Genomic DNA, 24,597 nt, shown 5'->3' with positions numbered 1-24,597 from the left:
TCTATAGGGTTCGTCCTTGGACCAAATAAGTGACCTATGCCAAATTTCATCCAAATTCGGATCATAGATACGACCTGTACTTTGTATACAATTTAACATCGACAGACAGAAGGACGGATGAACGGACATGCATAAATCGACATAGAAAGTGATTCTATGCATATTCTCAAAAGGATCCATGTGTCTATCTCGGTTCCTTTTGCCTGTTACAAACATATGCACAAATACATAATACTCTTTACCACAGTTGGGTGAGGGGTGTAAAAAGGGGGTTATATGGGGACTACCCCAAAAAGGAGGCGAATATAAATAATTTTTGGTTGGGAGATTTGTTACCATATACGACTACAAAATACCAAATTGCAGCAAATTCGGTTGAAAAACGCGCTCAAGAACCCCAAAATACCGAAAATTGGGGGTACCCTTATATGGGTGCTACAATAAAAAATGGACTTATATTTATAATTTTTAGTGGAGATACCCAATAAAAACCCAATGTACCAAATTTCAGAGAATTCGGTTGAAAACCGCGCTCGAGAACCCCAAAATACCGAAATTTGGGGGGTACCCTTATATGGGAGCTATGCCTAAACGTGGACCGATGTAGCCCATCTTCGAACTTGACCAGCCTGCACACAAAAGAAGACACTATGCAAAATTTTGGCGATCTGTCTCAATTCGTTTAGAGGCTAGAGTGATTAGGACAGACGGACATGGTTAAATCGTCATATAATTTTACTCTGATCAAGAATATATATACTTTATAGGGTCGGAAATGATTATTTCGATGAGTTACAAATGGAAAAACAAAATTAAAATACTGTCCATACTATGGATTAGGGTATAAAAACCTATTCTTGATTGTAACAGAATTAAAAATGTTATAAAGGCGGAGTTGAATAATTTTATTGATATTTCGTAAAATATCAATCCTCTCACAATTAATTACAAAAACTACAGCAGCTTTTGAAATAAAAATCCATGACAGTTTAAATTTAATTTTAAAAAAATCCATGTCTATATAGGTCCACACAAAGTTAATTTGGGACCTCTCAAAATTAATTTAAAAAATCCACTCCTTATATATGGCCTCTAGAAATTAATTTAAAAAATTCAAGCCTTATATTTGGCTTTTTAAAATTAATTAAAAAACACAAATTAACTAAAAAATCCACGCCTTATATGGCCTCTGAAAATTAATTAAAAAATCAACCTCTTATATATGGTCTGTGAAAATTACATTAAAAAATTATTAAAAAATCAAAATGCTTTTGAAAATTAAATTTAAAATCCATACCATGAATATGATTAAGGCGTGGATTTTAATTTAAAAAATCCATTTCAATTAAAAAAATAAAAAGTCTACCCTTTGTCCTTCAAAATGTTAAATGAACATTTCAAAATTTTTATTACATTTAGTTTTAGATTTTATTATTAGTTTGTCCACTAAATATTTTATTTTCAACCTCAATATTTTAAATTTAAGTAACCCCGTTTTGATATACTCGCTTTATATGGTCCAAATACGATATCAATCTTTATTTATCTGCAGGATATGGCATAATGTATCGTGTAATTTTGAATATATAATTGTAGTGGGATTTTTTTTTTTTAAATTGAAATATGAATATCAACATGATGAATTTTAAAAATGAATATTTTTTAATTATTTAATTTAATTTACATGTATTACGATATACATTAATCATATAAATTTTATTTTGTTATATAATTTAATAATAGTTAAGGATCGGTTCTCGTAAGCATTTCATGACCAAAAAATATGTTCTTATACAAAAAAGATTCCCTAAGAGTTTGCATTTAATTGGGTTGGTTTTTTCCAAAAAGTGTGTATGTTTGTATATTATTTTAATAATTTAGTTTTGTTATTTTGTATTAAGTTTTTTTTTTAAGGAGAAAATATGCGAAATGAAAAATCGAATTGTTTATATATATTTTATTTGAAACTTGTATAATTATATTCTCTTAAAATGTCCGTAGTCACTGTTTGTTATCATCTCCTCTTGAATAATTTACTTATATTTTTCGTATCATCCAAACAGTAGTGTCTTCTTTATTTTGCACCATCCGAATTTATTTACTTCCCCTTGAGATATCTTTTATTTTGTTTCTCCGTTTTTTGTCTACATCATAATATGATGTTATATGGTATAGGGTGGTCTGGTATATTCACTCCATACATTCATAAACATTTATTTTCCCCACTGTCTCTATGTTTTTATTTTATTTTTGCCATATCTACTTACACATACAATTTGATTGTAGTTTCGTTTCATAAGCTGGAAAATGTTGTAATGTTGTTGTTTTTGTTTTTTTTTTCTTCTTGAGGAGCTATTCTATGTTTGTTGTCGAATTATGTTGTTGTTCAGTTTTGTTAAATTTATTGTATTATTCTATCCCGTTGTTTTCGTACGAAGTCTTGTGCTTGTTTATCATTGACACGTAATTCCAATATTTGAAGTATGGGATGATCTGCAAAGAGTGGAATAAAAAAAATATTATCATATTTAGTTCAATGGATGCTTCGCAGGAAAATCTTTAAGTATATTTAACCTTAAGTACAGAAGTACCCTAAATCAGAAGTAACGTGTTTAGACCTCTCAAGGTCGTCTATAGACTGGAGACCTCCTTAAACAGGGGAAGAGCAATCTCGACCCAGCATTCAGAGACAGGAGGGAACTCAACTTCAAACTCTGAGTCTGACCATGAGAATCAGACAAACATAACCGTCTTGGAGAGCCGGAAGAGAGAAGAGGCTGGTAAGATGATGGAGGAGGTCTGGGGCACAAAGGCGGAACATGTAACATCGGGAAGATCGGGTCCTATTATTGATGATATATGTGAGAGGCTAAACGTCTACATAGCAGATATTGTTAATTACTTCCATCTGAGGAATATGAAAATATTCACCACCAAGATATTGGGAGTAACGTTCGACAGCCTTTTCAAGTCGTCCGTGCATGTCACTGCTTTATGCGATAAGCTGAGAAGTAGGAACAAGGTCCTCAAGTCGCTAGCCGTCCATCGTCACAACTATATGTTGTCGATGCAGTACCTGCTTCGGTGTTATCGTCAGGAACATCCCTGCCATAGCCTTGTGGACAGGACTCCCCCACCCAGGCACGTCAGGAAAGATCTTCATGATCTAGAGAGAGAGGTCCAAAGGTACAAGCGTGAACTTCTAGATCAAGAAGCCTATCAAGCAGGTCTGAATGGTATTCACACGGATGCAGTTGCTCAGGCAGTAGAGCAATATCGAGTGAATACCATAATTGGAGACCATCGCCCATCCATCGCAGCTGAGGAGAAGTAGCTGCCAAGGCAAACACGAGTAGTCTTAGCTCAACTAAGATCAGGATGGTGCAACCGCCTCAATTCATATTGGGCAAGAATTGACGGCTCGATACCATGTCCGGCATGTGGACTAGGACCACACGACACGGTTCACCTCTTATATTGCCCAGCTAAGCCTACTCACCTATCGCAACCCGCTGAAGTTGCAGCATTCCTGAATTTGGATGTAGAAGATGCAGAACCAGACGATGCATGACAAACGACATGTATTCTGTTGCTACAACAACAACAAAGGCGGAAGATGGCCAGAATGAACCGGATGAACAAAAAGGGGGAGATGCAGACAGATGCTTAAAAGTTTAAGACTGACTTCTGCGGAAGCGGCTAAGAGGATAAGGTTTCCGGATGAGCAGGCGACTGTCAAATCTGCCAAGAAGAAAAAGAACGTCCCGTCGACCGATAGTAAGAGAAAGCTAAGTCAAACCAACGTCAAATGAGACTGCCACGAGAATCCACTGACGAGGCCAAACGAAGCTGGCTCTGATATCAGGAAGGCGAGTGCGGAGTCGGAATCTTCCGCAAAGACCGAGAATCCCAAAAGGACCAAGCGGTATTTGCGTAAGAGGAAGATGACAGCAACATATGGTAAAGAGACGCCGTCTTATGTCAAGGTTGCCAGGGAACGCTATCGAGACGAGCTCTGCTATGCAGTGATCGACGGCAATAGCGCGTCCGATAAACTAAAGAAGGAGTCCCATAAGGGAGTGCTAAATGCGGTCAGCAGCAAGATCATGGAGTACCTACGACAAGGAGGGGACTCTATTGAACTAGATAGCTGCGCTTTCAAAGGGGACTATCTAATGCTGGAATTTTAAAATCCAAATAGCATAGAAGCTTTGAGGAAGATAGTGGCAAGCATTGGACCCATAGATGGAACAATGAAACTCAAGCTGGTGAGGAAAGAATACATTCCTCAACTACAAAAATGGTACAGACTTTGTCAGAGGTTGGGGCAGCGATTTCGACACGGACCGAATAATACACTGCATGTGAAGAAGTGGGAAGTCTTCCACAGGGAGGAGAATGAAGAAGGGACTCTCCTTGTGTTAGGCTTGGACACGTCTTCAATGGCAAGTCTGGCTAAGACCAAGGGCAAGACGCACTACGTGTCCAATGCCGTTTACTTTAAAATAGGGAAGGCAAGGATTGGAGACGATGAAGCCAATGAAAACAGCGAGGGAAAGTACCCAGCAACAAAGAGGAGGGAGCCGAGAAGAAGATCACGGACTCCCAAGAAAACCGGTTACTGGAGGGCAATTGATAGAAATCATCCAGATTAAACTCCGTCGGAGAGAGACGGAATAATAAAAGGTACACATCGGACTGGTCCAGGAACCTTGGACAATTAAAAACAGGGTCTCTGGATTAAACCATTATAAATCACCAACACTTTTATGCAAATGCGGGTTCTCGTCCGAGAACCTGTATAATATGTCATAAACATGTATGCTTTCTCCTCTCCCCAGAGTTGTCAGGGGACAGGAAAAATCACCAAAATCTTATGGGGTGACCAAAGTGAAGACAAAACTAAGCAAATCCTAACGGTAAATAAAAAATAAATAAGCCGACTGACGGGTATTCTAACAGGACACCTCAGCCTGAAGGCATATCTACTTAAGATTGGATGCGAAGGTAGCGGCATGTGCAGATCGTGTGGGGAAGACAGTAAGACGCTGGAACATTTCCTGTGCCATTGTCCAACATTTACAAGCCTTCGCAAACAATTCTTGGGAAATTACACTCTTCACGGACTAACCGATCTGAGGGGGTGTGAATGGAGACGACTGAAGGAGTTCACAAAAAATACGAAACTCCTAGATTCATAGGCCAATTAAACCCAAATTCTTTGTTAATCTCAGCTTTCACTAATTTCAACTTTCTCCGCAATTCTAGAGCGCACAACAGGCCTCATTTGGCTTATGTGTATGTACATCTTATGTTGGACATGTGGTGCTATCATCCACCCCTCTTTTCAACCTAACCTAACCTAAATGTCGTTAAAGAATTGGAAAACTATAATTCATACGATGAAGCATTAATCGATGGAGACATAGACGATTCTCAAAATGTTATGTATGAGAGAAATTAAAAACGTAACTACTTACTTTTATCTGTCTGTTGTATTAATGGCAATTCAATTTGCTTCAGGCCATGGAAATTTTCAACGCTAGTACTGTAATCGGCAACACCGGGTATATTTCCCAATGCCAGGAATGCTTCGCCGCCAAAATCATTTGCCGTTATCACATCATGATCCATGACGGTGAAACAAATCATGGCACCTTCGACCAAACACTGTTCCAATGTAACCGAGAACTCAAAACATTCGTCAAAGATTGGATTTAAAGTTTTCTGAAAATTAGAGAAACAATAAAAAAATAAAAATTACAGTCAGTATTTAAATTTTGGAATAATATTTATTCATATAAAATATTTGTTTTTCTTTTTCAAAATGTCTACAACAATTCCCCTCACCTTATGCACATTCGTTTGCTGTTCCATGCAATGACCAAATATGCGACGCGGCAACAATTCAATAATGACAAATGGATCACTGAAACCATTCGGATCCAATGGTACTATATCCCGTCCGTGTAATACCTCCACACACAACGAATCGTGATTCAAATAGGCACGCACAGTCAACGAACCATAGGGTCCGGGTAATTGTGTCATATATTGTTCCCTTAAACGGCTGAGGTGATACATATCGATGAGGCGCCATGTCTCTGTTTTGTGGAACTGCAAACGTTGTTCAATGTGCCAGAAATCTTCCGAATGCAAATACTCCAAAGCCAAGCCCTGGCCCTCGGCATGGAAAAAGTCCACCAGTAGTTGTAGTGCTTCATATAAACGTTTGTGGAAATTCGAAGGTTTCTCCGAATCATCGCCTGTCTCCATTTGTCGCGACATTTCTCCCAATACCGTTTTCCATACAAAACGCAGTGCTCGATTAAAGTTTTTCGGTAACAGGGCACTATTTAAGGCGCCCAAATGCGAATCCATATATTCCAAAAGTGGCACTATTGCCTGATTCGCGGGCAACGAGTCGGGAGACCAAGCCAAATGAAAAACTGCCTTTTGTAAAGACATTTGCATTAGGGGTGCCAATTTCGAGAGTATTCTCTCACAACGACTCTCCATGTGGGCCAAACTTGTTTCCAATAAATTATCGGCCTGCTCCTCGAGGGGATTATCATCCGAACGAAAATCGGATAGGGTAAAGCGGACATATTCCAAATTATTTACCGTCACACACATATCGTCCGAACAACGAAAAGGCCCCTGAATTTCATAGTAACCACTATCCGCCAGCGCGGTGTGAATCAAATCGCAATAATGCATTGCCGTTGCGCACACTAAATCGATAAGTTGTGATTCCAACATAATACCCGTTTCGTCATCGGGCCAACTTATGATTTTCCAAAATTCTTTAATATTCACCAACGTTGAGGCAGTATCCACCGATGAGGAACTATAGCGTACCACTCGTTCACCCTCACATATGGCATCGCGACGTATAGCTTCACGAATCCGTTGCAGTGCCTTGGCCTTACTCACTACCATCCAATGTTCGAAAGTGGGTATAAACCATTCATGACATTGGGCCAGTGCCAAAGGTTTCTCTGGTGGTTGCGGCTGAACTGACAGGAAACGTTTTAATTGACAAAATTCTTGTAGTGCCAAGAACAATTCGAAGGGTTTAATATCGATTGTTTCGTTCTCAGCATCTGTAATGGGGTAATGGGCCGTGTGAAGTATTATTCCGGGTATTTGCCCCGCCTCCATGCGATGATAGATTTCCTCGCCGACTAAGGCATCAAATTGTTTGTAAACTATGCTAAAGTATTGAATACCATTGGTGCTGTAAAAGAGAGAGGACATATAATTATGAGATATATATTTTAAGGAGTATTTTTTAAGAATAATTTTTCAAGAATTCTTCTAAGCACTATAGACATAAGCTGGGATGATGTATTTTTTACTATATCTTCATCTCTGCTAAGTTTCCTTTTTTCGAAACTTTTAACTTCCTTGCCAGGAATAGATTTCCCAGATGCATCCAAATACTGGTAATCTCACAATTTAATGAAAATAAATGTAAATACCGTTCCAACGAGCTGTGGCACAATTGCAATAAGGAAATTACTTTACATCCTTATTGGTAAGACAAACCTACAAAACCACAAGTCAAAATGGATGTAATCTCTACTACGTTCCTACTTTGTGTGGTTATTATATCTATGTCCGTTGGTTTTCTCTCTCTCTCTCCTTTGATTCTAAAAACCTTGGGAACATTTATCCCGTAACATCCCACGCTTCAAGGACTTGCAGACATTTGAAAAAGTAATCCAACAACTTTTATTTTCCCCACGAAATGAACGGACAAACAAACAAAACCACGTTCTGGTGATAGCGATAGTTGGTGGATAGTTACTTGGTGAAGGCCTTTAAGCCATTGGAAATGTCGGTGCATGTGAAAGAGGTTTCAAAAGGAAAACCAATGAAAACTTTATTGATTCAAGTCCAAATACCTTTGGGCCAAAACAATATGATAACTTTGAAATAGGGCTTAGTTATGACGGGGGTTGGGGATGATTGCGGTAGCCATGGATCATTGTGTGTGTAGAATGATTTGGCTCTCCATTGCAAACATTTTAAGAAGATTTCAGTAATTTTCTTTTTGAGAGATTAGTTGACAATCGAAAAAAAAACGTTCATGTCACTCAAAAAGTTTCTACACCGTACATAGTTTAGAAAGTAGTTCATGTACTTCTTACGGACACATTCAATAGCTAGTAAATATTATTGTTGGTGTTTTTAAGACCAATAAACTAGGATTTCTTAAAAATATGCTTCGGCATTCGATTTTTTAAAGACCTTTTTTTCAGGATTGTGGATTCTTTAAAGCATATTTATTTAGAGCTAATTTTTTTTGAAGAATATCAAGAATATCCAGAGCATAATTTTTTTTAAAGGATATTTTTCAAACCCCCTTATAGAGTAGTTTAACAAAATAGATGAGTTAGAGCGCACAACATATTTTGAAGACTTCTATAGGACAGAACACATTTTGAAGTCATCTATGAACAGGAGATCCCTTGAGATCATCCATACACAGAATACCGCTTAAGGACTTCCACGCACAGAGAACCTCTTAAGATATTCTATACACATATAACATTTTAAAGCGGTATTTCTCTTAAGTTCTTTTTAACATAGATTTTTTAGATTTTAAAGAAAAATTTAGAAATTTTTATTAGTTCTAGCAAGGAATAGTGAGATATATTTAAAAATAATATATATTCTTGAAAATAACTTTATATGCTGATAATATTGAAATAAACGACGTTTACTGCATTTATTACATTTTATACAGGTATGTGACGTTTTCGACGTTTACACCTTTTTGACGGTCGAAAACCTAAAAATTCGGACCACACGGACCATTCCTGAAGGGTATCATATAGTCGGCTCCGTCCGACATTACTACTTTTCTTACTTGTTTTATAATGATTTTTGCGGAACAATTTAGGCTTGAAGCGGATCAACTCTAGTTTTATTTGCTATAGTATAAACACATACGTTTTATTAATCATTTGAATACAACTCTTATTTAAATATTTGAAATTAAGGGTTAACCATGTAAATATTTTTAAATAGTACAAAAACTACATCACTGATATTAATACCTTATCATACAACCAATACTAGACGAGAATCTTGCTTATCATAAGTAGTACCTAAGCTCAATCAAATTTCAATAAAATCGCTACACTTCGAGTCCTGGACCACCCGGCTCTAATTCGTTTAGCGAATACTGAAGCTTAAGATCATTACCCACGCTTGCCCAAGTTGATGGAATAGATCATAAGCTGGAAGTAGTTCCTAAACAAGGAGTAGCCAACATTATTGTAAATCTTGTTGTTTCGAGTGTCTTCACTGGCACCCAAGCCTCATTGAAACCCAAGGAGCTTTCTTTAGAGTCCTTAAAATACTAAAATACTAAAAATACTACGTTCTAAGAACTATCGCAGATATTTTGAAACGATTTCTCGAAGGGTTTAAAAAAATATCCCTATTGTGGAATTTTGAAACTTGTTTACTGTGAGTCTACTGTAAGGGGTTTAAAAACATTTCTTGAGAAATACTATCGTAATTTTTGAGAAATACTATCGTAATATTATTAATGAGCTATTAGGGAGTATTTTAACATTCCTGGATTTTGAAAATATTTGCTATCATAGGGGGTTTTCCAAATGTTTCCTAGGGGGTAGGGGGTATTTCTAATCCAATAAAAGTGTATTTATAATATTTTTAAAACTTCTAACAAAGACTCTCGTTGGGGGGTTAAACTTTAAAATATTTTTGCCTTTGAATTCCCCTGCATATGAAATACCGAAAATCTGTTTACATTTCTGTTTTTTTTTTAACAAAAAAAAAAAATCACATTCTTCCAAAGGAATGTAACTTACATTCCCATTTACATTATTTACTGTTTTGTACCAACTGCCTTAAATCTTGGTAGAAGGATGTGATGTTGCCCTTTTAAACACTTCCCCGGTATTTTATGGTTCACATTTTTCGAGTCACACAAAACCCATTTTATGTAATGCACGTGCCAACATTAAAGAAATACTTCTTTTTTGTTTGTTTTTATTGATTTTTATTTGGCCTTTAAAAATAGCACAACCGACACAAATGTTTGTCAGTCACCTCCCACCCAAACCACTCCACTACAAAGTAAAAAAAAAAATACACAAACTTTGTACTTACTTGTCAAACAACGAATGATAATAGGATTGTCCAATTTGTATGTCAGCCGTTATGGTTGTCACAAAATGTGCCAAGGGATTGGGTAAATTCTGTGCTTCCTTAAGGACATTCTGTCCCCATGTTACTGAGCCCTTACGCAGAGCATTCACAACTTCGCCCCGAACACCTTTGTTGAAGGGACATACGGCACGAAATGCCCGCATGGAGCCCAGCAGTCCCAGGCAACGCAGCAGAAATTCAAGTCTTATAAGTGAAGGGGGGTTGAGGGCGGGGAAAACTTTACGATGCTGGCGTATCTGTTGCAAGGAACGTTCCACAAAACCATTCATGGCCTCAGCCAACCATTGTTCGAAATCACGCGTAAAATGATCCTGACTCGCGGTGCTCCATTGTTTCTCCACTTCGGTTAGCAGGCGATGCATAAATTTCGGATCGAGGGGTGTGCTGCGATTTAGTTTGGCGGCGGCCACAAATCTAAGGGAAAACATAAAATGGTTTTCAGATTTATACTCTCTAGAATTTGTTGCACAAGTTCTCCGTCTTACCTTGCCGCTGCACAATGTAATTCCGCCAAATCGGCCTGCACCGCTAATTGATGCAGTATGGTTAACGCTGGTCCCGGCAATTCACCATTCCATGTCCAGGAGGGCTCGTGTGTGGCCACCTCATGCTGCATAAACACCCTTTGCAATTCCTCCAGATTGTGTACATCCATTGTGTGATCCCTGTCCATTTGGGCGCCATCACCCGATTGTCCATCACGTGTTGATAGCCATAATTTTAAACGTATGCGACCTTGTACGGTGCTGCGGTGGCTACGTGCCTCCAATTTGAACCAACCCTCCATGCCGGTGCTGGGTATATCGGCAATGGGTATATTAACGCAACCGAGAAAATCATCTTGTGAGCCCTGACGTGCCGATTGGCAAACCTGTTTGAAAAAACGTCCCAAGCCCCGGACACCGCGTACCTCGTTTAAACGTGACACAGCATCGAGAACACAGCTCTCGTCGTCATGGTCCCAGATGTCCAAGTGGAATGTGTCGGTGTTCATGTCATCAATGTCACTGTGGACATTGTTGTAGTATTTGTGTTTTGTTTTTGTTATTTTCGAGGGAATTACAGTTTTTTTTTTTTTGTTTGAAGAACATGAAAAGAGAGAAAGAAAATATTTAAGACATGAGTAACTGGAAAAAAATCGTTGTGAAAATGTGCATAAAAAGTAATAACTAAAATGTGATAAAGACTTCGTCCCAACGACTACACCAGTGACCGGTTGAGTAGGTGTCTAGGATTGTATGGGGTTTTTTTATGTCTTTGAATCGAATTTAAACTATTACGTGACAAAGTCGATAATGTAGTTTGTTTTATAAATATTATTATTGGAGGCTATCATAGGCATGTTTCTATTAAATATGTACTTCTTGTTTTAAAAAGTTGTTTTTAGGTTATTTTATGCATGAATCCTTTAAGCGCCTCATACACTATAAATCATGCCGTCATGCCGATGAACCCCTTTTTGTATATGTGAGATTGACTAGTGTATGGCAAACTCTTCAATCACTATTCCAAAAAATCGATTTTTGTCCCAAAAATTGTATTTTGAGTCGTAATTCAGTTGTTTCTTTATTCCGTCACAATTTTATTATTTTTGTACACAAAATTATTTACTGACAACTTTCAAAATGAATATTATTCACCAGATTGATAGAGGTTCATTTTCAAAATCAAAACTATTTTGATTTTCTTCATGCATTGTATGTGTCACACATACATAAATAAACTTTCAAAAAATAACACATACTATGATAAATGCTGTACGGCATGATGTATAGAGTATGGGCCCTTAACAAAGGTGGGGGTTTTTTTCATAAAAGTTGTATTTTAAATAAAATAAATGACGTAATTTTTTTTGAAAATATATTTGGATTAAAAAACCGACTATGAATGTCGTTTTAGAGACCAATAGATTTGGCAAAAAAATATATATTAAAAAATCCAAATCCAAAAATTTATCTGTGAAAAAATATTTCTCAAAAATCCATGGCTATGAGTGTCTCCGAAAAATATTTTACAAAAATGTCTATTTATTTATTTTTTTTTTCAGAGAATATCCGTGATAGAAATTTCTATTGCAATATCGCTTCAATCCCACGAAATACCGTCTCAATACCACGATACATTTTTTTTTTTTAATTTTTATACCCTTCACCACACTGTGGTACAGGGTATTTGTCTTTGTGCATATGTTTGCAACAGGCAAAAATATATCGAGATAGACCCATGGTTCCTTTTGCACACATATGCATAGAATCACTTTCTGAGTCGATTTATGCATGTCCGTCCGTCTATAGTTGATGTTAAATTGTATATATATCGGAAGTACAGGTCGCATTTATGATCCGATTTGGATGAAATTTGGCACAGCTCACTTATTTGCCCCAAGGACGAACCCTATTGAAATTTGGAAAAATTGGTTCATATTTAGATATAGCACCTATATATATTTTCGTACGATTTAAGGTAAATGGTGTACCAAAGTCCCTATATATCTTCCGATTTGCACGAAATTTGGTATAGCCTACTGAATTAGGTCTAGAATGATGTATGCTAAGTTTCGTGAAAGGCAAGAATTTTGGCATAGCGTACTAAATTAAGTCTAGAATAATGTGATGGTTTTAAGTAAATTGTGCACTAAAGATCCATAGCTAGGCCGATTGACACAACGTACTGAAGTTAATAAAAATTAATCTCTGGCAGGTTTGCTTGAAATCGGTTTAGATATAGATATAACTTAGCTTCCATATATAATTTCGACTTATTTATGTTGATTGTACACCAAATTATCAATGGGTGTCTGATTGAGATTAAATTTTAAACAGTACCAGTATGCCCAAAGTGGTGAAGGGTATCATATAGTCGGCCCAGCCCGACTTTACTCCTTTCGTTACTGGTTTGTTTATTTGTTTGTGGAAAACTTTACAAATATAATTGAGCCCTTATTGCACAACGATGTCCGGTGACGGGAGAATGAGGAACTAGTGCACCATCAATTAAACATATCAAGAAAACACACGATACAGGCTAAATGGGCTTTGGACAGAGATTTAGAAGAAACATATTTTTGAATGTACCTTTAGGGGTACATTTACTATTCAAATATTTGATGAGGTGGAGGTGTGGATTTTTACAGAAATAGGATTTGTAACCACTTTTAGCCTTGGACAAATTAAAAATATATTTTGGGGGTATGAATTAATTAAAGACACTTTCGACAGGTATTTATTAAATAATTTTTGAGGGAAATTTTTGTGTGTGGAATTATCATTGAAACATTTTTAGTGTGACTTTAGGCGTGGACTTTCGAAAGAAATATTTATTCAGTCGTTGATTAAAGTCTATTATACGCAGTGAATAATATAGTGTTCAATTGTGCGTATAACTATTGTCAATACGGATACGCCAGATATGAAACTAGAATAAAATCCTGATTGCTTTCATTAACTTTTTGGTGAAATTTCAACTTTTTTTTAAAATGTTCACGGCTGGCAAATGGACTTGCATTACATCTATCTTTGTATATATGTACTTGTAGGATACTTGTAAAGGATACGAAAAAATTTATATGGTAAAACAAAATCCGTATATGAATATCTTTGAAAACAATTTGTAAATGTAAATTCCGTAGCCGAGTTGTTTTGAATTTAAATTTGTCATATATAATTCTGCCTATCTACATTCTCAGTAGTAACAATGGACATATTTTGTCTCCACTAACCATTTTATATAAAAAAAACCCTCAAAGACCAAAGGGTTTAATCGAAGGTCTACGAACTCAGTATCAGTATTGATGCGGTGTACCACACATTCTTTTATCATTAACATGGGTATTTTTTTTAATTCGCTTTTGCATTTTTAAATAATTATTTGATGTTTTTGTGATTTTGGTGAACAGTCAGTCACTTGCTGATTCTCTTACGAAAAACAACAAAAACGATATTTTATTTGGATTTCAAATAAAATGAAGATTTCATTATTCACATTTTTTATATTTTTATTACAAATGAAATTCAGCAACCAAACAACGGGTCAGTGGTTAATGGCAAAAAATGAGGCCATAGTTCCACATTTAGTTTTTGTACACGATCACGAGCAATCATATCAAAATACCACAAACGTTTGTTCGCAACTGAATAGAGACGGGTCAAATGCGGTTGAATTTAAAATTATGCTTTTAACATCCGATTATGGTAAATATTTAATTTTTTTTTAATTTAAAATGATAAGTTTTGACTCAATGAGTTTTTGTTTTCTTTTTTATTCAGCTCGTCCTAGTCCGAATTTTTATGTACATGAAATAAATGAACAATTCGATCGAGAAATTTACAAATCGGGTAAAACATTTGTTTGTTCTGCACCTCTTCAGGGGGCTCTGCTACACTATAGGGATGGTACATCGATTTATTACAGTGTCAGTGAAACGACAATACCTCAATGCTGTCATCCAGACGCGGATATGGGTGTGAATTATTTTCAAAAATATAATATGGCTGCTTGTGTTTTAATACTTGGAAATAAAAATGTGTAAATTGTTAAAAAAAATATTCATTTTATTATATAGAGCTTTAGAATGTGATTATATATGCAGTAAAATGTTCCTTGGATTAAAGTAGAGTGTGGAGAGTCACTATCATGAACGTAGTTCTTTTCGAAATATATTTTGCAGAAGTCGAGGATTGAAATTAAAAATATTTTCTAAGTGGTTTCATAATAAATTAAGGACTGTCCTATGACTTTTTAAAATAGTTTCTCTATGCTTAGATTATTTAAAATATTTGCTGATACTGTCTTTTTGACAGGATTTTTTAAAACTTATATGCTAAGGAATTTACATTTACATTTTTCATTCATATGCGGGAAATTTTTAAAACACAAGCCTTCAAGTCCATATGGCTCATTTGCTGCAAGACAGGCATAACTCAAAAAAAAAAAAAAGGGAAAATTCCTTTTAAGTTTTTAATTTACTCACACTTTATATGGGACAGAGGAACATCTACAGCTTCTCATTTAGAGTGTGTAAGAGGTATTCATTCACAACATGAGGTCTATTATAGCTAACAATCGTGCATCATTAACTCGAAAATCACTTTTTTTGAGTTATGACTGTCTTGTATCTATACTAATAAAAGTGTAAAGTAATTGACCGACTGACTGATTTAACGTTTCATCAACGCCCAGACGAAACGGATGAAGCTAGAATTTTGGGTGAGGGTCACTCTTGGTCTAAATGTGACAGATAAGGCTGGGTTTTTGGAAATTCGTATTAGAACGGTATGAAATGTACTAAAAAGTACAAATCTATACTAATAAAAGAGTAATGGGATTAACTGACTGACTTATTTAACGATTCATCAAAGCCCAGACGAAACTGCTGAAGCTAGAATCTTGAAATTTTAGGTGTGTGTCACTCTTGGTCCAAAAGTGTCAGAAAGGGCTGGGTTTTTGAAAATTCGTACTAGAAAAGTACGAAAAGTACTAAATGTGATACCATTTGTATTTGGCGAACCAGTAGAGCTTGAACGCTGAAATTTGGATTGAGGGTCACTGATGGAGTGTAGAATAGATGTAGCGAAGAGCTTTTTGGAAATTCTAACTATAACTATAAGTATCCGAAAAGTACTGAAATGTACTAAATTTGGTACTATTTCGTAGCGTGTAAATGGATTGAGCTAAAAACTTGAAATTTGGAATGCAAATTAAGGTTGAGAAGTAGGGTCGATATGAAGAGAGTTTGGAAAGCGTGTACTCATGTGTACGAAAAGTACTATATGGTACTATATATGGTACAAATCGAGCTGGAATCCCGAAAATTGAAGTGACATTACCGTCGGAGTGTATAATTAGGATATGTACGTAGTTTTGGAAGATTTTTACTTATGTGTACGAAAAGTACTAAATCGTACTATAATTGGTTGAATTTGGATTTGGGTGAACCGATAGAGCTGGAACAATGAAATTTGGATCAAGATTCAGTTAGGGTCAAGATTCAATTTAACAAATTAATACTTATGGATACTAAATTGTACTAAATTTGGTACAATTTGAATTTTAGATGAACCAATAGAGCTAGAATCAAGAAAATAGGTGTCAGGATCACTGTGGAGTTGTAAGATTGAAATATGTAGGAAGTTTTAGAAATTCGTACTAAGATGTACTGAATTTGGTACAATTTAAAATGTGGGTGAACCGATAACGTTGAAATCATGAAATTTTGATTTAGGATTACTGTGGGGGTGGGGGTGAAGGATTGGGGTATGTAGGAAGTTTAGAAAATTCGTACTACTGTGTACTAAATTTGGTACAATTTAAATTGTGGGTGAACCAATAGAGTTGGAATCTTGAAATTTGAATTTGGAATCATTGTAGGGGTGTAGGATCGGGGTATGCATGAAAAATCAACACCAAAAGGAAACCACATAAAATATTTAGTTAGAAAATAAATGACTAAAGGTACCATCAAAAATATTTTTCTTCTAAACCTCTGGCCAAAGTCCATTTAGCATGTAACATATGTATTCTTGATGTGTTTAAATAGAGGTCCACTGGTGCGTATAACTAGTGACAAAACTTATTCGCCCTATATATAACTATAACAAAACCTTTGTTTCTTTTAATCGTAATTCCTTTTTTAATTAAAATCTAAGTATTTATTTTACAGGTCAATATTTGCATATATTAATATCAGGAAAACTGTGGTCATCATATGCGATATGAATCAGGTATTCTTAATATTACACATTGAAATATTATAATAGCAATATTCGACATACTGAATATAATCATATTCAATCATTCTAATTTCTAAACATGTGTAAGAAAAATATTCTCTCGTCATCGGACATCGTTGTGGCATAAACTTCCAATTATATTTGTAAAACTTTCCACAAACAAATTTAAAAAAAGAAACAGTAAAATAGACAAAATATTTTTATGTTTTTTGCAACATACTTTTGGCCATTTGTGACAATATTTCAAACACAAATTGAAATTGAAGATATTCTGACTATATCTGATCCCGTTTTATAATTAAATGTTTTAATTGTTTAATTATTTACAAAATTATAATATTTGTTCGCGTAGATTAATGAGAAAATAATGAGAAAATAATTTTAGTTTTCATGGTTCAATTCTAATTAAACAAGCAAATGCGTTGTTGTTATACACGAAAAAGAAAAATAGATTGTTGGTTTAATATTTAATTTGAAATACAGAATCAAGCTCTCAAAGAGAATGTTGTGGTTCTACGTAGTAAATAGCATGATGGTATTCCATTTTTTTACTAATTAAAATGAGTTTCCTTTAAGGATGTTGATTATTTTGACAATTTTTATTTATTATGACAATTTTTTGTTGACGAATATGAAGCAAACTCGATTTTTTCCTCATATGATGGGAACTCCATTTCTGACTTTAATATATAAAAATGTTGATGCTTTCACAATAATTCTGGAATTGGAAATTTCACCAAAAAAATAATAAGAAATCTGGAAAAAACTATTTTATTCCAAAAATATATGTGGCGTATAAGTATTGACAATAGTTATATGCTCCAGGGAATCGTACATTTATAACACAATTAATGCCTTTACCAATTTAATTATACACTCCTAAATTAAAAAGTATTTCTTTAAAAAATACACGAACATATCAAAATCGATTAAAACTGCAACTGATGTCGACATTTCGTTTTAGTACATATTTGACCGTATCACTAGCCTGCGTCTTGTGGTTGTTATTAGTTAAATACTCATAAAATGTTTATCAATAAATTTATAATAATAGTGTAAAAATAAAACAGTCATACGCGTAGTGTCTAACACAAAACACCCAAACGAGTATATCAATTCTTTTTGAAAAAAAAAAAAAAACAAAAATGAAACATTTCATATTTACAATCATTATTTGTATTTTGAAAATAATATTGAGTCGAGAGCATTCAGCCGATCAGTGGCTGGTGGCCACAAATAAATTTGGCTATCCCTATTTAGTTGTGAATCGTTCATATTTTCACGACGAGTGTATTATGAAATGTTACGAACTGAATACGAAATACTCAAATACCGAATATGAAATAATGTTGTTGAGACCGGAAAGTGGTATGTTTATTTATATATTTATTTTCTAAAACTATATTTGGTTTGCTAATATTCATTCTTTTCGAGCAGATTATGCCACCGATCGTTATTATGTCGATGAAGTCAGCAGCAAGGTGGTGTATATGCCTTATCAGACATTTGTATGTGCCTCACCACTGCAGGGAGCTATTGTTTGGTATAAAAATGGTTCAACAAAATATTTTGAGGTCTATGATATTCCGATACGTTGTCATCCGCAGATAAAAACTGCAAGAAATGATTTGGCTGGTTGTATTTTAATTCATCGATTCAATTATAATAAAATTCCGATTGCAATATGAAGTGAAGTAAGAAAGAGAGAAATGGTGTATTGAATTTGGCGGAGACTTTAATGATTTGAATTTGTAAGTGTTGTAAAAGTTGAATTGCCCGGTATTTCAACATCTGCCAGTTTTGAGACTTATATATTTTTTAATTTAAGAAAAGCAAACAAATGGTCGTGAATCACCTTGTCGGACTACAATACATAAATTGTAGATCACTTATTCAGTATACGCCATGAATTGTACAATAGAGAAATATTGTCTAACTAAGAGATGATATCAGGATGAAGAAAAAAGACAATATTTAAATTTAAAGTATTGAAGTATGTCCTTTTCAAATTCCAAATGTAATCTATACAATAAAAAAGATTAACGATTCATTAACGCCCAGACGAAAAGGCTGAAGCTAGAATCATGAAATTTTTGGTGAGGGTCAATCCTGGTCCAAAGGTGACAGACAAGTTTTTGGAAATTCGTACTAGAACGGTACGAAAAGTACTAAATGTGAAACCATTTGTATTTGGCGAACCGGAGGAGCTTTGGACTGCGAATTAGGGTTGAGATGCCGAGCCTATTTAATTTCGATTTTCATTTTTCTCGATTTTAATTTTTCAAGATTTTCAAAGGGCTGGTAAATCAATACCAATGCTTGTTAACGTATGTAACTTTGCATATATATATATATATATATATATTTGAAGATTAAAAGAGAAAAAAATAATTTATAACAAATTTTTGTTATTGTTTTGTTGTTGTTTTTTGTAATTAAAGAAATGTCCTTATTTTTGATGGCGGGCATGATAACTCCTCACTGGAAGATCGGAATCCGAAAATTCCAAAGGTGTTAGAAAGAGTACATTTCTGGCTCTCGTATGAAAAATGGCGGACCTTTAAAAAAATATTTTTGAAAATCGCCGATTTTTGACCAAAAACCAAGTTAAAAATAAGGAAGTTCTTCACCGATTGGCTTTATCCTAGTTCATACGATAGCTATACACTCACAGAGAAACGTGTAAAAAATTGGAATCGATTGGATTATTGGTTTTTGAGTTATCGTGCCCGCCATTCGTTTAGAGAAAAACACGTTTAAAGTTTGAAAAGCCCTTCAGCCGTCACATGATGCTGACAGAATAAATCGGCTATATCTTCAAGAGTTCTTGAGATTTTCACTTGAAATTTTGTAGGGACATTCTTGAATTTGTGTAGATTCGAATTAAGTCAAAAAAATTGTTTGACCCCGAGAATGGGGGGTCCCCTTAAGAAGATGGTTTTGAAATCGTGTACCCATGTGTACGAAAAGTACTATATGGTATAATATTTGGTACAAATTTAATTTGGAGATACACATCGAGCTGGAATCCTGAAATTTCAAGTGTAGGATTGGGATATGTACGTAGTTTTGGAAATTTTTTTCTTATGTTTACGAAAAGTACTAAATCGTACTATAATTGGTACAATTTGGATTTGGGTCAACCGATAGAGCGCGAACAATGAAATTTGAAGTCAGGATCATTGTAGGGGTGTAGGATTGGGGTCAGGACTCAGTTTAAGACATTATTGCTTATGGGTACTAAATTTGGTACAGTTTGGATTTTAAATGAAGAAATATAGTTAGAATCACGAAATTTGGAGTCAGGATCATTGTTGAGGTGTAAGATTGAGATATGTAGGAAGTTTTAGAAATTTGTACTAATGTGTACCAAATTTGGTACAATTTAAGTTGTGGATGAAGCGATAGAGTTGAAATCCTGAAATTTAGATTTAGGATCACTGTGGGGGTGTAGGATTGGGGTATGTCTGTATGTACGGGGTAAGTGTGTTAATGAAACTAAATTTGGTAAGATTTGTATTTGGGTGAACCTTTAGAGCTCGAATCATGATATTTGGTACTCAAATTAAATTTAGGTCGAGATTAATGTGTTGATTATTTAATTTTTCTGACATATGCAGTTTTCTGTGAAAATAAAATAATTTGTTAATAAATGTTTAAATATTTTCCACATTCGCTAACGAAGTAGGGGGCATATAAAAATCTAGTTAAGTTCGTCCGGGCCCAACGTTTTATCAGGGGATAAAATCTACATTCAAAACCACAATCTATATTCAAAATGCCTCGAATCGGTTGGGATCTTTATATGGGGACTATGTTATTGTAGTATGTGGTGGTGGCTGTTCATACTCCAAAAAAAAAAAATTACAAGCACTCAGGTTGAAAAACTGAAAATTCTAAAGGATATTTGTCAGTGCTTGTGGACCTTTTCGTAAAATCATTCGGTTAAAAAGTGTCCAATATACCGAATAATGGAGGAAGCATTACATAGGGACTACAAGGCAACTTGGGCCAATATTGATAATTTTTTGTAGTGAGATTTTTGAAGCAATGAGAATTTGAAATATAAAATTACAGCATATTTTGTTGAAACACCCGACTTAGCTACCAAAAAGGGGACAAATATTGATAATTTTAAGTAGGACAATGTTCTATCCAGTGAGAAACCAAAATACCAAATTACAGCTGGTTTGCTTGAAAAACGCTCCCAAAAGCTTCAAAATTTGGAACATGTTTGGTACACAAATTTTCTGTGTATATTTTATTTTATGTGGCCTCAGGTGAATATTTCGAGGTGTTGCAAACAGAATGACAAATTTAATATACAGACCATATCTGGCAGGATAAGAAGATTTCCAGGGGATTTATACGTGATACTATATTCTATTTTCAATACCGAATCTCCTACGAGTATTAAAAATGTATTGCAAAATATATCGAAGCTCTATCTTAAACATTGGGAGCACGGACATCACTCAATCAGCATAGAACTTAGTTATTTATTTTCTTAAGGCATTTATTTGGCATTTATTTTCTTATGGCTATCAAAGACAATGTTTCTAATGGCCCATCTGTTCATTCCAATTTTCGATGACTCGTTCGAACATTTAAAGTGTTCATAGGATTTTTTTTTGGAATATGTTCCATTAAATTTAAATTTTATTTAAACCAGTGAGCGGAGCAGTATAGTCGGACGGGGCCGACATCTAACTTTCTGTGGTACTACATCCTGAGCTTGGGCAATATTTCGCGATGTTTGAGCCCTCTTGATCCACTAGAGGTTAACAAATCCCAACGTGTTTTCTTTTGTGATTCTCGGCTTTCAATTGTGGCCTGTGGATCGACTCGAAAGAAAAAATAAATAAATAAGTTTTCGGTCCACTTCATTCCAATATCATTATTTGATCAATACCGAAAATTATAGGCGTTGTCCTTGATCATAACTGGAACCTCATGGAACATTTCAAAGCGAGCAGCACTATATTTCCGCCCTCCAGTGTGGTCATGGGTTACTAATTAATATCTGAATACGTAAGCATCTGTAAATATTTAAGTGTAACTCCCACATCTGAGTGCATACGACAATATAATTGGTGTCAATTTAAAGGTCAACCACTCCTCTTGGGTATACTATCAACTTGTCCCTCCAGGATAAATATATGTACGCTATAGACTACAAATTTTGTAATTTTTCACACAAAAGTCAGGTTTCGTTTGACCCGCTAAATATTTTCCAATCTTTACAGGCATGCTATTTCTTTATCCCAATCCCTTTCTCCATGCAAAAATTTTGCAGTATTTGAGCCATAATTGCGGCTTCTGGAGCGACCAGAAAAACCGACAAAAATAAAGTTTTTGGTCCATTGGTAAATAACTGTGGCCTGTATCGTGTTTACAAATTATAATGGACAGACGGACGGACGGACGGACACACATGTCTAGATCGACTCAGCTAGTCGAGATATAACGATCGGTATACTTATAGGTGGGTCTAGGACCAATATTTCGCGGCGTTACAAAATCTTGGGGCTGCACAAAGCTATAGTACCCTGACAACATAGTTGTGTAGGGTATAAAAACTATATTAGTGTTTGCTTCTAAAACCACAAGAAAACTAAATCGTTTTTTTACGTACATATATATCATTTCATTTCACGTTTAAGCAATAAATTGGAAAACTAAAATAAATGACGAACAACTTCGACAGACACGTCTTAATTTAATTTCCTTAACCACAGGCAAAATGTTGACTTTATTTCATTAAAATGACTTGGTTGGCTTTGCGATGTTCTTAGCCCAGAGCATACCAGAGGGAAATGATATAAGAAACTTTTTAACCAGAAATTTAATTTTCTTTTGTTTCATCAAACCGACTTCCTGGCGTACACTTAATCAATTAAAAGTAATAGTGACGATATGCTGATGTATGTGTGTGTGTCGTATACACGTGCAGGAAAACAGTGTTGGACTAAAATGCTGTGGAGGACTGTAGGCGAAGTTTTTGAATAAAAAAACATACACTCAAATATGAGTCAACCCGTGCGTTTATTCTGAATATTTCATTCTACGTCATGTGTCCAAAGATACCCTACATTTGTATACAATTAAGTTTTGGATGTGCAATGTTTTGAATCAAATCGAATAATCCATTGGATTTGTGTCCTCAATATTAGCTATGAGTCTATTATAATAATCTGTACCACAGTGTGTGGTATGTTATAAAGAATCACAATAATTTAGGCAAATCAAATTTCTCTACAATTGTGTTTAAATACTCAAAACATTGCTTTTGAGATAAATGTTGTTCTCTTGTTGTGGTTGTTTCGACTTGTTTTGTTATTGATGCTGTAGTTATTTCTTCTTCTTTGTACTTACAATTTAAATTTCTCATTCCATTTGGGCGTCAGAGTGTGCGGTTTTATTGATGTGGCGCATATAAATTTTGCTGGTACCGGCCCACCCAATGAATCACGCTGCTCGCGACGATTGCCTTCGCGTCGTTTGAAACTCAAACGAAAGCTATGCTTACGGTGGGGCGGTGAATCGGCGGCATTATTATCGAATGCATTCATATCGGCTGATAGAGCCCGTGGTGTTGGTGGCAGTGGTAATGGTGATACGGGTGGACCACCATCTGGTTGAATGCCCAGCATACAATATGGATCGGAGAAGCCTTGAATGGGGGAGGGGAAGATATAGAGAAAGAATTTTTAATTAAATTTAAATATTGAATTCTTTGTGTTTGAAAAGGAAACCAATTTGAGTTAAAAATATAAAAAAAATTACAAACAAGTAAAATGTTGTTAATATATTTGAAAGTGCGAGAATTTAGAACTGATTGTGAAAAAATGAAAATTGGTGTTCAGAAAACATTGACGCAAGCTATTTGATATTTCTTATTATACCCTCATGACTATATACACTTTTCTACGGCAAAAATGTGCCTCATCGAAACATTGGTTCTAGACGCCACATTTATTTGAAACAAATCCATTTCAATTTTTTTATTTCCCATAAATAAATAAAAGAATCGCCTAATAATTAACAATTGGTCTAATCTTACTAAAAACTCATATAAATGTGATAAAGGAATTCGATGTTGTAAAACAGTCATAACCCTATTGGATACAGACTTAAATCTGAAGCTAAAAACACTCACATTTTGATCGAAAATATTAAATAAATTCAACGTTGATCTTTGTCCCTAAATTCCTTAACAGATCATAAACTAGGACCTCATAATTTTTTCCTCTACTAATTTAGAATATATTTAAATAAATGGCGTTTATATTTCACATAATTTAATAGAATTTCTTAGTTCTTTCATTTCAGATCATGCAACGCGTGTTTTCAAAAGTGGATTGGATTTCTACAGTCGAAGCCGCACACATGCCCACCACTAGCATACGGAATAAATATTTTAACAGGAAATGTTATGCGTATTTGATTGAAATATGTATGATATATTTTACAAATATCATGCATTATCATTGAAATTTTAAAATAAATAATAAATTTGCTTATAAAATTATGACGTTTTTATTCATATTACCGTCTACGCCTAAAAGTATGCTTTAATTTTTAAAAGTGCCCGGACAGCGCCATCTATTGAATGACATGATTGGTTTTGGTAAATTAATTTTATAATTACACATTT

General features: G+C 34.9%; 1 protein-coding gene across 1 annotated transcript in view; it reads right to left on the bottom strand.

Annotated features, from left to right (window-relative positions):
- Nucleotides 1-2,401: 2,401 nt before the first annotated feature.
- LOC133334545 (BAI1-associated protein 3) overlaps nt 2,402-24,597 on the bottom strand; it is a 44,963-nt gene continuing 22,767 nt past the window's right edge. The window contains exons 5-10 of the mRNA XM_061542860.1: nt 23,316-23,613; nt 10,698-11,219; nt 10,153-10,626; nt 5,851-7,240; nt 5,481-5,727; nt 2,402-2,493 (exon numbers count right to left, since the gene is read on the bottom strand). Of these exons, the coding sequence (XP_061398844.1) occupies nt 2,402-2,493; nt 5,481-5,727; nt 5,851-7,240; nt 10,153-10,626; nt 10,698-11,219; nt 23,316-23,613 (3,023 nt within the window). The remainder of the gene's footprint in view (nt 2,494-5,480; nt 5,728-5,850; nt 7,241-10,152; nt 10,627-10,697; nt 11,220-23,315; nt 23,614-24,597) is intronic.

This window comes from Musca vetustissima, unplaced genomic scaffold (assembly GCF_032173495.1).
Source record: "Musca vetustissima isolate MV318-11 ecotype Yass unplaced genomic scaffold, APGP_CSIRO_Mvet_v1 utg30942, whole genome shotgun sequence".
Taxonomy (NCBI): Eukaryota; Metazoa; Arthropoda; class Insecta; order Diptera; family Muscidae; genus Musca; species Musca vetustissima.
This window is presented reverse-complemented; position numbering and strand designations above follow the sequence as displayed.